The following is a 15,333-nucleotide window of genomic DNA, read 5'->3' as shown; positions in this document are numbered from 1 at the left end:
TTGTCTCGGATTCTCCAGCATCTGCAGTTCCTACTATCTCTGACTCGGTTTACTTCCATTTGTTTTTCCACATCAGTTTGTCCCAAATAAATCCTTTCTCTCTGAAAAGATGTTTAAATAACTTCTTCATTTATTTCAACCTATTTTTGTTCCTGATTATGATTTATTTTCTTTAAATAACATCTGGTTAACATTGGTAGTTATGTCTAAAGAAAGTGTGCACAATAAATTATTGCATTTGTTTCCAAACCTCTCTCCACACCATCATCAGTATAAATGCCACCCTTTATACTATTTTCAATTCTCACAAAGGGTCACTGAACTCAAAATATTAACTCTGTTTTTCTGTCTACAGTTGCTGCTAAACCTGCTCAGTTTCTCTAGTACTTTGCTTGTTTCAGATTTCCAGCATCCACAGTTCTTTCTTGTTACTACTTCAGATTCTGCTCACTTGAGCACTCCTAATTTTAACTGCTCCATTAGTAGTCATGCCAGAGCTGCTTTGACCATAAACACTTGAAAATCATGCTTAAGCCTGTCAGCTTCTCAACCTTTAAAGCTTGACTTAAAACCTATCTTCTTTATGAAGCATTTGATCACAACTCCTATTTGGAGTTGATCACAACTCTTATTTGGCTTAGATGTCATTTTGTTTTGTTAACTGTTCATGTGAAATACCCTGAGCTGTTTTATTACGTTAAAGGAACTATATAAATCCAAACTGCAGCTATACTTATTAATAGGGTATACTATGTTAATTAGTGACATTATCCTACAGTCTGTGTTTCAATATGATTACAAGTATTGGGCAGTCAATATATTAAGTATAAATTGGGAACAATAATGATCTTTGGTGTGATGGACAAGCATTTGGCCTCCACTGAGCAATTTCCTTTAAGATATTATCATTTGCTTCTTCATAGCTGGCTGTATTGACAGAAAATCAATTGCAGCAGCCTGCTATATTTACATGCCCACCAAATGCAGTCAGTTGAGTTTTACCGCAAATGATACATCATAGTCTTTTGGAACAAATGGTTGATCTCCGAGGTCTTCAAAGAAGTCAGCTAAAAGATCCAGTGTTTCTTCTGCAAGTCTCTCGTATGTGGCTTCATCCAGTAAACTGCAACGAAGAAGAGTAATGATTTAAGTTCAACATCTTCTAAATACCTGAATAAAGCACCTTTCTTGTAAACAGAATGTTATGGTATTCCAAAAAATATTTCTTTTCCTTTCCTTTCTCTCCTGCAGGCAGCTTATTACCACTGAAGGAAGGAAAAGATTACCACTAGTACTTGTCATAAATGTTGTTACGCAATTGGGTTTTTTGAGTAGATGAAACCACCTTCTTCAAACTAATTAAATCCACTAAGTAAACAAGTTAGGAGGAAGCTGCAGAATTTGATCAGAAACTTTCTCAGCCCTTTTATAGATCCATGTAACCACAAGTCAAGCTCAAAATCACAAGGACACTCCCCTCCCTGAGAATTAGATGCTTTTATTTTATATGAAAGGCTTTCTTCAAAAATTCCATATGCTAGAGACCAAGTAGTCTGCTTATCTGGAAATGTATCTTACATCTCTGTTGGTTACTTGTTAGTTCTATAGACCTTTCAGTAAACTGGACACTTTTTTTGTACAAAATCTTTTTGTGTGATGCCAAGAAATTTGGCTTTAGGGCATCATGAATAGAGATGGTGTCCACCACTAGATTTCAATAGTTGAGTTGGCAATCCTGACACAGTGGGCAATATGCTTGCCTCTGAGTCAGGATGTTGCAAATTCAAATTCAATTTAAGACTGACACTCTCTTTGGAGCATTGAGGGGTGCTGCACTGTTGGAGATGCCATTCTGCAAAGGTGTTAAAGCCCAACTACCCTCTCAGCTGGACATAAAAGATCCCAGCACACTATTTTGAAGAATTTATAGAAAGGTTATTTTTAAGCCGGAGAGGATTCAGAACAGAGTTACTAGGATGTTGCTGGGTATGGTAAGTTTCAGTTATTAAGAAAGGCTCAATAGGCTGGGACTTCTTTCACTAGAGCTTAGGAGGTTGACAGGTGATCTTATAGAAGTTTATAAAATAATGAGGGTATAGATAGAGGTAGTAAGAACTGCAGATGCTGGAGTCTGAGATAACACAGTGTAGAGCTGGAGGAACATAGCAGGTCAGGCAGCATCAGAGCAGCAGGAAACGTTTCGGGTTGGGACTCTTCATCAGAAATGGGGAAGGGGGAAGGGAGCTCAGAAATAAATAGAAAAAGGAGGGGTGGGGCTGGGGAAGATAGGTGGGATGGTGATAGGTGAGTAGAGGTAGGGAGTGGTGAAGATTGGTCTGTGAGGTGAGAGGAGCGGATAGGTGGGACAGAAGATGGACGAGTTGTGTTAGGTCAAGGAGGCAGGGATGAGGACGGGGGTGGGGAGATTTTGAAACTGGTAAAATCCACATTTAGGCCATTGGGCTGTAGACTCCCAAGGCGGAATACGAGGTGCTGCTCCTCCAGTTTGCTAGTGGCGTCATTGTGACACTGGAGGGGGCCCAAGATGGACATGTTACCCAGGGGATGGGAGGGGTGTTGAAATGGTTCGTGACTGGAATTTTTAAGGTGAGAAGAGAGATTTAAAAAAAAATGAGGGGCGATTCTTTTTAATCCAGAGTGTCATTCATGCGGGGAATGAACTTCTAGAGGAAGTGGTCAATGTGGGTACAATTACAATGTAATTAAAAGACATTTGGATAAGTACATGCATAGGGAAGGTTTGGAGGGATTTGGGCCAGGAGCAGGCAGGTGGGACTAGTTTAGTTTGGGATTTTGGTCGGCTTGGGCTGGTTGGACCAAAGGCTCTGTTTCCGCGCTGTATTACTTTATGACTCTATAAGTGGAGGGGAATTCTCTCCATTGTCCTGGTTAATATATATCCCGTAATCAACAACACCAAAATAAAGAAGTGTTTCTGATTATTATCAAATTATGCATGAGAGAGGTTGCTGTTTGTAAACTGGCTCTGTTTCTTACATTACAACAGTGACCACATTTCGAATGTATTCACTGGCTGTAAAGACATATGAAGCAACATCAGTCCCAGTCAGCTGGACAGCAGAAGACAGATGCTGAAAGAGGCTGGTCTGGCCAAACAGATCAAAGGCTGTACATGCCAAGAGCAAAGAGGAGGGAAAATGCACCATGCTCATTGTCACAGAGGTCCAGAAATGTGATGATTTGGCCCATTTAGGTCCTGTGGTAGGGGTGCCAATCTGATTAGAGAGATTCCAATAGAAAACTGTGGGAAAAATGAGCATGGACATGTTCAAGGACTTGGAAGAAGATCTGGAGACTGGAAATAATGCAGTAGCTTGGAAGGAGAAGGGACAATGGTGAATTTCATGACTACACTTCTGATTCGGTGATAGACACTAATAGAACAGTGGAAACCGTTTGTAATATCATTTAACATGAAAGGCGGCAAAAGTTGTTGGATGGATCAACAGTCAACTAGGGATGGGACGTACAAACAAAAATGAATAGAGATTTGAAATGTTAACTTCTTCGACATACACATTGACTCAAAACAGTGTCATGTCATCACAGTTAATGTGTGTCCTGATAGGGAAATCTGGAAGATTTCAAGGCATTCAGATCACTAGATTTCTTGAGCCAAATGTCAAGCTTTCAATATTTAGACACAAATGAAATGTTAGGCTAATTTTACAAACAGGATCAGCAAACATCAACATTTTAGCTTTGTCACTGAAACAGAACCAAGTTAATTATGCACCCAACAATTGTGTGCATGCGCACACACTTGCATGTAAAGCCTTTTGTCACTTCAGGATACCTTGCATTTTCCATTCTTCTCAAAGTTGATGAATGGATTTCCTTCCTCTGCAACTGTAAGCATCTTAACCAACGTGAATGCTGAAAACCCTACAAAAGATTTTAAAAAATTGAATTGTAAGTGGGATGAATAAAAGTATATTCCAGGCAGGTGTAAAAAGAGATTTAATGCCAATTTTTTTTTTAAAGAGGCCAGCACAAGAGGAATTCCCTTCCTTGCATACTAATTGGTCTTTTTAACATTAAACATAAAGATAATTCAGGTTAAATCCCCCAACCTTTGTGAATTGCAATTTGTAAAGCTAAATAGATTCATTATTACAGGTCAACAATAAAATAAACCCTTGAGAGGCTAATAGGTAAATGTTGTATGGAAAAGTGATATCTGATGTGAATTGTATTCGTGGATCTCAGTTGGGACAGTAACGCTGAGTGTACTAATCTCAGTTGGAATATTAGCAGGAACACGTATGACCCAAGGAGGGGGAGAAAAAATAAATAAAACTAAGATCCCTGTTTATAACTGCTGTTTAGGAACCCTCATTGAAACGTGCAAGGTATTTGTGATTCCCTCTTGACCAAATACTGTTGTCTGGTAACAATCACAATTTTTAGGCCTATTACTGATGGCTATTAAGGTGCTGACAAAACTGTACTACAGCATATGATACTTCCAGAAAACGAATAGAGAATCAAAGGCTTAGATTAAAAGTTAAACATTCAAAACTTGGCAAACAAATGGCTGGTTTGTGAATTGCAGCATGAAACAGCTGAATAAAGCAGCTTTAGTCACTAGTCAACAAATTTTAATTATTTACCAAACACCATTTGACATCATTCTGTAGTTAGGTATAAAGGAGTGAATCACTTAGCTACCTCACCTTAGATAATTGTTCCCTGATGTTTAAATGGCTCTGCCTTCACAAGCAATGTTTTTACCCCTTCTTAAAATAGCCACAGTTACCCTCTTTGATGAATGCCCTTAACTTCGACTTCCCTTTCATCTCCCAAAGGCTATGAATGCATCTACATTCTCATCTCTTTCACCACTCTGTTCAGTATCCTAATGTCTGCTTTCTATCCTATACAACCGAGAGTGTGCTGATGTAAGAAATGAATGACTTTAATTTCTTGCAACAGCTTCCTCTCCTTAGCATTAACACTTTGAAGACTTGTGACCTGCTGAAAATTTTCCTGCATCTTTTGTCTATATTTTAGATACATGGCTTCTGCTGTATTTTGATTTTGTTTTACTATTTTGTTGTTGCTTGTCAGGGTAAGTGCAGAAGTGTGTGCTGCCTGGGCAGTTATCAGAGTTCTGTATTACAGGTATTTAGAATATAGCAGAGTTTGGTGTGTGGCTGCTTAGCTGTAGAATGGAAATTAATGATAAGACAGTATTGCAATCAAATTTCTGTCCTTTGAAGGAATCCAGGCAATTTCACTTAAGTAGGGTCTATTGTATTGAAGTTATAAATATTATGACAGATTAAATTTTTTGATTGTAAGCACAGTGCATGCAATCCAAAAACAATATGAAGCATTTCAATCCTTCGTGCTTAATATAGTCAGTTTAAAAAAAACATGAAGTACAGATGCAGCATGGGGCAAAATATGGCATGTTCAGTCCTGTGCAAGCATGATATTTAATAGCTAAACGTATCTTTTGGCTTTACATTGTTTTGTGATGGGCGTAGATTAATACTGTGCTACACTCATTTTGATTGCAGTAGTTCTATAAAGGAAGAGTGGTAGAGTTCATAGCTATTGCGCTGCTGTCTCTGGCAGCGTATAATTATGTGTGAAGCTCCATCTGGTGGAATAGGAAATAAATGATGAGAAGCAGGTTCCAGGAAGCTAGTAACAGTCACACAGATTTGGGGCAATTAACGAAAGAACGAGAGGCAATATGAATAAAACTAACAAGTTATAATGATCTGGAATGCACCACCTGAAAAGCAGTAACTTTCAAAAATGACATTAAATAATTAATTGAATGAGAAAAATTCATGAGGAAATGGGCAAAAGAGCAAGCAGGAACTGAAAGTAATTGCAGTGTCCCCTTAAAAAGCCAGCATTTGCACAATGGGCCAAATGGCCTCCTTCGTTCCACAGAACCATTGTCAAATAGTGCCATTATCTATAGATTTATTAATTCCTATTGGAGGCTCAAAAACATAAGACTTGACTTTCTTTACTTGTTGACCAATTGTTGGCTGACAACAAGTCTTTCTCAGTGAAACTGAAAACATTTGATAGCAATAAGTGTCTTTCTATTGTTTTATGATGGAAGGAGGTTTATAATTTCCAGAGGCATTTGATAAGGTGTCATATAAAAGATCATTGCATAAGATTGGAGTTTGCAGTGTTACGGGTAATATATTGGGTAACCCACAGAACCTGGACAGTCGAAATTACTAAGTCATTTTCAGTTTGGAAAGATGTAACTAACGGAGTGCCACGACAATGAACAGTAGGCCGTCAATTAATTATTACATAATAATGAGATGGATGAGGGGACAGAATGTAATTCATTCAAATTTGCTTCTGATACAAAAATAAGTGGGAGGGCATTTTGTGATGAATATATAAATCTGCAAAAGAATAGAGATAGGTTTACTGAGTGGACAAAAAAAAAATTGGCAGATAAAGTTTAATGCAGGAAAGTGTGAAGTTGTGTACTTTGGTAAGAAGAATCAAAGGCAGACTATTGTTTACGTGGAAAGAGACTACAAAAGGTGCAGCACTGAGGAAACCTGGTGTTCTTGTCCATGAAACACAAAACATTGGCATGTAGATATAGCAAATAATTAAGAAGGCAAATGAAATTTTGGCCATTATTGCTGGGAGGAAATCTTGTTACAACAGGGTGAGACTGCACCTGAAGTACAATGTACAGTTCTGTGTCCTGTACTCAAGAAGGAATATACTGGCATTGGAGGCAATTTAAAAGAGATTCACAAGGCTGATTCTGGGATGAATGGGTTGATTTACAAGAACAGCAAAACAGGATTGGTCTTTATTTGTTAGAGGAGAATGAGGGTAATCGTATTGAAACATGCAATATTGTGACGGTGCTTGACAGAGTAATGTTGAGAAGATGCTTCCACTGTTGGTGGAATCTTGAACTGGGACATAAAATTACAGAATAAAGGGACACTAATTCAAAATTTATATGTGAAGGAATTTCTTTTCTCAGAGTAGTAAATGCCTGGAATTTTCTATCCCAGAGAGTTATGGAGTCTCCATCGCTGAAAATATTTAAAGAGGTAGACAGATCTTTGAAAATATTGAGAAATTGAGGGTTACAATGAACAACACGGAAGAAGAGTTGAGCCCTGGTGCAGATCAACCGTGATCTTACAGTAGGCTTGAGAGGCTGAATGGTTTACTTCTGCTCTTATTTCTTATGTTCTTATATCTGTGCTGAGTATAACAACTTGATCGCTGTCATTTGCATGACTCCCTCTTAAAGGGCTTACCTCGAGCGTCAGCGGCCTTCATTTTTCAGCAGCAGAGGGAGAGGCAACAGCGAGGACCAGGGGGCTGCCGGGAATATATTTGGGCAGTGGATTTTATTTTGCGCTTCACTGATGTTACAATCAAAAGACTAATGAAGCATAGTCCAAGTGTACGGGAACATCCCTTTAACACAAAATAAAAATCTTGATTGGATGGAACCATAATCTGCCCAAAATGGATGACAACCCAAAGCAAGAGATTTAGGAGGGAATCCAAAAGCATGGTCAAAGAGATGGTTAAAGTAGGATGATAAAACTGTGCAATATGGCTCAGTCCGTAGCACTGTTTTTTTGCCTTTTAGTTAGAAAATTATGGGTTTGACTACTTCTCCAGAGACCGGACCACAAAAGCCACACAAATGCTCCCAGTGCTGAGGGAACACTTCATTATCAGGAAATGCCATCTTTCAATTGTAATATCTTCTCAGATGGATGTCATTATTTTAAAGAAGAGCAGGTGAGTACTCCTCAATGTCCTTTTCAATAGATATTCATCAACCAACCTCACAAATAGATTATTTGGTCATTGTCATATTGGTGTTTGTGGAAGATGTGGTCTACAAATTGGTGATGCATTTTCTTATCACAAAAATGAACAAACTTCATTGACTGTAAGGTACTTTGGGATGTCGAGGTGGTGGAAGTTGTTGTGGAAATGTAAATCTTTCTTTAAAATAGAAGATGGAGCTCATGTTAGGGATTCAGAAATGCGGAAGCTAAATGACAAAGCTTTCAATTCTACCAAATGCTTAATGACCAGAATTGGAGGAATGCTGAGATATTGGATGGTTACATATGATTATATAGGATATAAATGGCACAGAAACTGGCATTTGGCCCAATTAGTCCCTATTGGTATTTATGCCACACTAAAGCTTCCTCCCATCTTTTCTCAACTAAATCTAACATTATAATTCATGATTCTTTTCTCCATCATATATTTGTCTAGCTTCCTTTTGCATGTATCTGTACTATTTGTTTCAATTGCTTCTTATGGCAACAAGTTCCATATTCTTACCACTTTATGTTATGGAATTGAAGGAGGTTGCAAAAGTAGGATAAACTGGGATTTAACCACAAGGATAAGAATCTTAAGTTGGAGGCATTAAAGACTGGGAGCCAATGCAAGTTAGCAAGGCTAGGGGTGATGAGTACGCAGAGCCTGCTGTGGGATAGAATGCTAGCAGCAGCGTTCCAGGTGAATTGAAATTTACAGTGGGTGGAGGGTGACAGCTGGTCCTGACAGCATTAAAATAGATAAGACTAAATACCATTCATGTAACTGTGGAAGCTGACTATGTGTCTGTAAATAATGTCACAATTATTGAAATGATTTCAATTGCTGCTCTGAAATGTTCAGAGTTACATCAATTATTTGTGTTTATATGGCATTTTTAACATGGGCACAAAAAGAATTATCAAACAAAATTCTGCATAAAGCCATAAAGATTTCCAGGACAGATGGCCAACAATTGGACCAAAACATAATGTTTTAAGGAAAATCTTCAAAAGACAGAAAAATACAGAGACAACAAGATCTAGGGAGGAATTTCCTTAGCTCAGGGCCGAGGCAGCTGATGGCACAATTCTCGATGGTGAAGCAACAGAAAACATATACTCAAGTGTCCAAATATGGATGACAGAGATTTTTGAGGATTGTAAAGCTGGGAAGGCTGTGTGTGACATGGGAGGATTACTGAGACACGGAGGGGTCAAATTATTAACGTTGGCTTTTCAACAGAAAATTGAGATGGGCAAAATTGTTTTTTCCCCTCACGTCATTAATTTTCTAAAATCTGATACAAAATGTAACCACAGCTTTCAAACAATTCAGCAATTATAAACATCAATCCACAGAATCACAGCAAACAATGTAACTTATAGATAATGACCGTGTTGAATTATTGGGTAATGATTTCTGCTGAACCACTACTCACTCTAGGACTTTAGGCCAAAAATCAAGGTTGATACTCCAGTGCAATAAGTAGGAAGTGCTGCACTGTTGGAGGTGTCATTTTTCATACAACAGTTTAAGGAGAGGTTCCAGCTACCCTCTTAGCTGAGTGTAAAAGATCTCATGGCTATTATTTCAATGAAGAGCTGAAGACTTCTTCTCAATCTCTTTACCTTTATATATCTACTCTGGTCCATTCCTCCTCCAGTCCCAACATCTTCCTAAAGCCCCATGCCACCTTCCTGTGCAATCGCAGAAGGTGCAATACCTGCCAGTTTACCTCCTCTCTCGTTACCATCCAAGGCCCCAGACATATCATCCAGGTGCAGCAGTGATTTACCAATACTTCATTCAATCTAGTCTACTATATTGCTGTCCACAACGTGGTGTCCTTCACACTGAGGAGAAGAAACGCAGCCTTGGGGACTGCTTAGCAGAACACCTATGTTCTGTCTGCAAAAATGACCCCAAGCTTCCAGTTTCCATTTCAACACACCACCGTGTTTCCTTACATCTCTTTGCAGGCCTGCTGCACTGTTCCAGCAAGCCTCAACACAAGCTCGGACAACATTTTCCACTTGGGAACCCAGCAGCCTCTAGGGTTCAACATCAAGTCCAATAACTTTACAGCATGATACCATCATTCAATGTTTTTTACCCATCCCATACCTGGTCCTGTTATGACATGGGTTGCTTTTAGCACAGTTACCTGTACTCCTGTACTCGCAGGCCCATTATTACATCATATGGGTAGCATTCAGTACAGCTTACCCATTTTCTCCTACCCTTAGTTCTTATTATCACTTATTCAGTTTTTTTTTCTGTTCTGCCCTGATGTCCGTAACCTCCTTGTTTACCTACCCCTTTCATATCTCTATATGGGCTCCATCTCCACCCATCTGCTCACCTCTCCCCTTCCACCACCGTGCCCCAACCACAAATTTGGCTTCAGCATAAATATCACTGTTTCCTAGCTGCTAACAGTTCTGTTGAAGAGTCAAATGACTCAAAACATTAATTCTGCTTTCTTCCCAAAGATGCTGCACGATCTGCTGAGTTTCTCTGGAAATTTCTGCTTTTGTTAAAAAAAAATTATTTTAAGTTATTTGTGACTAAATTGATTGCTGCGATTCCTTCATTATGTCAGCACTTCTACACTACTTCAAAAGCACTTCATTGGTAGTTAAGCTTCAGTCATTTTGTAGTCAATAAAGGCATTTAAAAAAGTGAGGGGGAACTCATGGCCTCAAGGTTTAACATCTCATCTGGAAGGTTACATTTCTGGCAATGCAGCACTTGATCAGTACTGCACTGGCAGTGTGAGGTTTGTGCAGAGTAGAGGTATCAGCTCTGGCTCAGTTGTCACAGTCCCTCTTTGAAATCAGAAGGTTACTGATTCAAGACCCATTCCAGAAACTTGAGCAGATAATTCAGAATTACATTTCTCATGCTGCATTGTCAAGATGTGGTGACAGTGATTACCCTCAATGTCAAGTGTGACTGAGCGTGGAATAAAGAAGACTGAGTAAAAACAGAGTTGAAAGGAATCATTGGAAACCTTCCACTGGAAGATCATGTGGTTCTTGGAGTTCAATCGTACTTACACCAGAACATCTGTGCAAGGATTCTTTAGTGTAATGCCTCGGCCCAACTATCTTAAGCTGCTTCATCAACTGCCTTCATTCAGAGATGGCAAGGTTTGCTGATGATTGCTGCAAAGTGTCCGTAACCACTAGCAATTTTTCAAATCCTGGAAGAGTCCAGCAAGACCTGGACAACATTGAGGTTTTGGCTGATAAGTGGCAAGTAATATTCACACAACACAAATGTCAGACAATGGCCGTCTCCAACAGGAGAGAATCTAACCATCTTCCATAGACATTCAACAGCCTCACAATTGCTGAGCCTTCCATTAGCAACATCTGGGTGTTACTATTGACCAGAAGCTACAGTGAGCTAGCTATATAAATACTGTGGTGATAAGAGCAGGTCAGAGGTTGAGAATTCTAAGGTGACTCCCTCCATGCAGCTCCAATGATACGAGGAAACCTGACACCATCCAGGACAAAGCAGCTTGAGTGATAGCCATCCATCAGCTTCAACATTTAACTCTCTCCATTGCCAGCTTACAATGGCAGCAGAAAATACACTTCAGTAACTTTCCAAGCTTCCTTTTCACAGGACCTTTCAATCCTGTGGCATGTATCATCTTGAAACATAAGTGTAACAGATGCATAGATTACCATTGCCTGCCAGTTCCTCTCAAAGTCATACACCATCTTCACTTGGAACAATATTGCCATACTTTCTCTATCTCTGGGTCAAAATCCTGGAACTCACTGCTTAACAACACTCTAGATGTATCAACGTTACATGGACCAGAGTATTTCAAGTGGTTGATTGCAAGAGAAATTAGGGTGGTCAATAAATGCTGCATTGCCAGCTGCAGCCCCAAACCACAAGTGAATAAAAAAGGTGCTATCCTTCGACCAAGACATTAAACTGTGACTTGTCTGCATCTCAGGTGAAAGATAATGGTCAGTATATTGAAGAACATTAAAGTTATCATTAGCATTGTGGTCAATATTCATCCTTCAATCAACATCACTAAAACAGATTATTTGATAATCTATCTCATGGCTGCTTACGAGAATTTGCTCTGTGCATCTGTTTCCATGACCCTTAGGAAAGTGCTGCATTGGCTGTAAAACATTTATATGCCACATTGGCATTACAGAATTTGTCATTAACACCTACATAGGCTGCTTAAAAACAAATGATATGAAATCCTAACTTATTTTTATAGAGTCAAACAGCACATCGATAAGCCATTTGGCCCATGTACTGGGATCTTTCTTTGCTTTCACTATTGAGGGGTGACCTTATAGAGACTTATGAAATCATCAGGGGATGGATAGGGTAAATAGACAATGTCTTTTCCCTAGGGTGGGGTAGTCAAAAACTATAGGGCATAGGTTTAAGGTTAGAGCGGAAAGATTTAAAAGGGACCTAAGGGGCAACTTTTTCACACAGAGGGTGATGCATGCATGGAATGAGCTGCTAGGGGAAGTGGTGAAGGCTAGTACAACTACAATATTTAAAAGCCATCTGGATGAGTATATGAATAGGAAGGGTTTACAGGGATATTGGCTAAATGCTGACAAATGGGATTGGAGTCTGTTTCCGTGCAGTACATCTCTATGACTCTACTTGTTTCAGTGGACTTATGACGCAGGACGATGTGTAGCCACCAGAACAATTTTCATTCTGATAATATCAATCAAGAGGCGGCCACGAGGAGACCTGCTAGAGGGGTCTCAAAACCTGGAGGAGCTTGATGAAAATGGATATGGGCAGAAAAGTTCCAAAGGTTGGTGTAAGGGTCCAGAATCAGAAGATAGAGATTAAAGCTAATGGACAAAAAGCACCGCAAGACGTTTTTCATGCGGCGAGTATTTCGGATCTGGAATGCACCAGCATATGTTTTCAGAATCTCTACCTGCAGGTACAAAGGAACGTACAAGGGAATGTGAGATAACAAGATGTGGAGCTGGATGAACACAGCAGGCCAAGCAGCATCAGAGAAGCAGGAAAGCTGACGTTTCGGGTCTAGACTCTTCTTCAGAAAATGTGATTTGAATGTTGCCTTAGTAAACAGCTAGTCCAAGTACAACGGGCCGAACAGCCTCTCGCTGCATTATATTACACAATACAATTTGACATGAACTCATCGCCGCAGCTTCCAGCCCATGACCCCTAACCTCGGGTCGACGAAGCCGTTCCGCCGCAGAGCCACTAATGTGAGCAATAACCAATCGGCTTCGCTCAGGGAGGAGGGGGGCGGAACCTTGATTGAGGATGCACGGACGAGCCTCCGAGGATAAAGACCACGTGACCTCCGGAAAGACCAATAGCAACACGGCGCGAGACCTTGGTTGGAGTCTGGCTGCGCTCGAGTTGGCGGGGGGGGGGGAGTCCCGGCCTCAAACTGAGTTTGAATAAATAACGGTCAGTAATGTGCTACACGCATACATACAATTGAGGACCTTCACTGCTCTTACTCACCGCGGATAAAGTGTTGAGTGAGGGAATGGTTACGTGATGAATTTCGGGGACTGTCGTTGCTCTAAGGTGCCTTGTAAACCTGCGGAGCGAGGGGCGTAAGCCCCGGTTTAGAAAACCCGCCATTTGCCACCGGGGGTGGATGGGGGTGGCGTGTGAAGACCAACGATCACATCGGCCCTCGACTCTCAGTCCCTGTGTGAGGAGCCAGTAGCAAGGATTGTGCGTGCCCGCACGGCGAAAAGGTGTATGACGTAATGGAGGCGGGGTTACGGTACCCCAACCTGAATGGGCGGGAATGGAATAGGGACGTGGTTGCGTCACCAACGCGGAGGGGGCGGGGCTTGGGTGGACATGCTCCGCCCCCAGAGAAATTCGAGGTCAAAACCTGGAAGTGTGGAGCAGGTCAGGCTGGGCAGGTGGACAGAGATTTCAGATATTTTACCAGGTTAGGAAGGTAGACAAAATCCGAGTGTTTCCAGTTCCCTCAGTATTCTGCTTTTAAGAAATTAATTCATGATTACGTACCGACAAAAACAGAAGCTGCTGGAAAAAGCTTTTGTTTTTGTTTGACTTACGCCATCCGCAATTCTTTCGGGTTTTTATTACGTACCGACAAATTGCATTCATGTGGCACCTTCCACAACCTCTGGACATCCCAAAATCTCTCGAGATGTCCAAGATCGGCGATTTTGAGCAGATCGGTAGGGTGGATGCTGGGAGGATTATGCGCTCTCTCTCCCACCCATTCTGTGGGAAATGAGAAATAACGTCGGTCCTTTCAAAATAAGAAGTCTTTTTTACAATGAGATTTTTTTCTACTTTTAGAAGGATGTAAATCTTTGGAACTTCCTTTTCGCAGAGAACAGTGGAGGGTGGGTCACTGACTTTATTTCAAAAGAGAGTGTTGAATAGATCATCCGCTTAGCCGAACTCGTCCTCACACTCAACAACTTCTCTTTCAATTCCTCCCACTTCCTACAGACAAAGGGGGTAGCCATGGGTACCCGCATGGGCCCAAGCTACGCCTGCCTCTTTGTAGGTTACGTGGAACAATCCCTCTTCCGTACCTACACCGGCCCTAAACCCCACCTCTTCCTCCGTTACATTGATGACTGTATCGGCGCCGCCTCGTGCTCCCACGAGGAGCTCGAACAGTTCATACACTTCACTAACACCTTCCACCCCAACCTTAAGTTTACCTGGACCATCTCTAACACCTCTCTCCCCTTCCTGGACCTCTCTGTCTCCATATCGGGCAACCACCTCGAAACCGATATTCATTTCAAGCCCACCGACTCCCACAGCTACCTAGAATACTCCTCCTCCCACCCACCTTCCTGCAAAAATGCTATCCCCTATTCCCAATTCCTTCGCCTCCGCCGCATCTGCTCCCAGGATGAGGCATTCCACTCCCGTACATCTCAGTTGTCCTCGTTTTTCAAGGACCGTAACTTCCCCTCCTCGGTGGTCGAGAACGCCCTCAACCGTGTCTCCCACATCTCCCGCACCTCATCCCTCACACCCCGTCCACGCAATAAAAACCAAAAAAGAATCCCCCTCGTCCTCACGTACCACCCCACCAACCTCCGGATCCAACGCATCATCCTCCGACACTTCCGCCATCTGCAATCCGACCCCACCACCAAAGACATCTTTCCCTCCCCACCTTTATCTGCTTTCCGGAGGGACAACTCTCTCCGTGACTCCCTTGTCCGCTCCACACTCCCCTCCAGCTCCACCACACCCGGCACTTTTCCCTGCAACCGCAGGAAGTGCTACACCTGCCCCCATACCTCCTCCCTCACCCCCATCCCAGGCCCCAAGAAGACTTTCCACATCAAGCAGATGTTCACCTGCACATCTGCCAATGTGGTATACTGCATCCGCTGTACCCGGTGTGGCTTCCTCTACATCGGGGAAACCAAGCGGAGACTCGGGGACCGCTTTGCAGAACAC

At 41.5% G+C, this 15,333-nt stretch overlaps 1 protein-coding gene across 1 annotated transcript in view; it reads right to left on the bottom strand.

The window, feature by feature from the left end:
• fxn (frataxin) overlaps positions 1-13,500 on the bottom strand; it is a 17,498-nt gene extending 3,998 nt beyond the window's left edge. The window contains exons 1-3 of the mRNA XM_020526491.2: positions 13,378-13,500; positions 3,839-3,927; positions 1,003-1,123 (exon numbers count right to left, since the gene is read on the bottom strand). Of these exons, the coding sequence (XP_020382080.2) occupies positions 1,003-1,123; positions 3,839-3,927; positions 13,378-13,500 (333 nt within the window). The remainder of the gene's footprint in view (positions 1-1,002; positions 1,124-3,838; positions 3,928-13,377) is intronic.
• Positions 13,501-15,333: the final 1,833 nt, after the last annotated feature.

This window comes from Rhincodon typus, chromosome 3 (genome assembly GCF_021869965.1).
Source record: "Rhincodon typus isolate 14 chromosome 3, sRhiTyp1.1, whole genome shotgun sequence".
Classification (NCBI taxonomy): domain Eukaryota; kingdom Metazoa; phylum Chordata; class Chondrichthyes; order Orectolobiformes; family Rhincodontidae; genus Rhincodon; species Rhincodon typus.
This window is presented reverse-complemented; position numbering and strand designations above follow the sequence as displayed.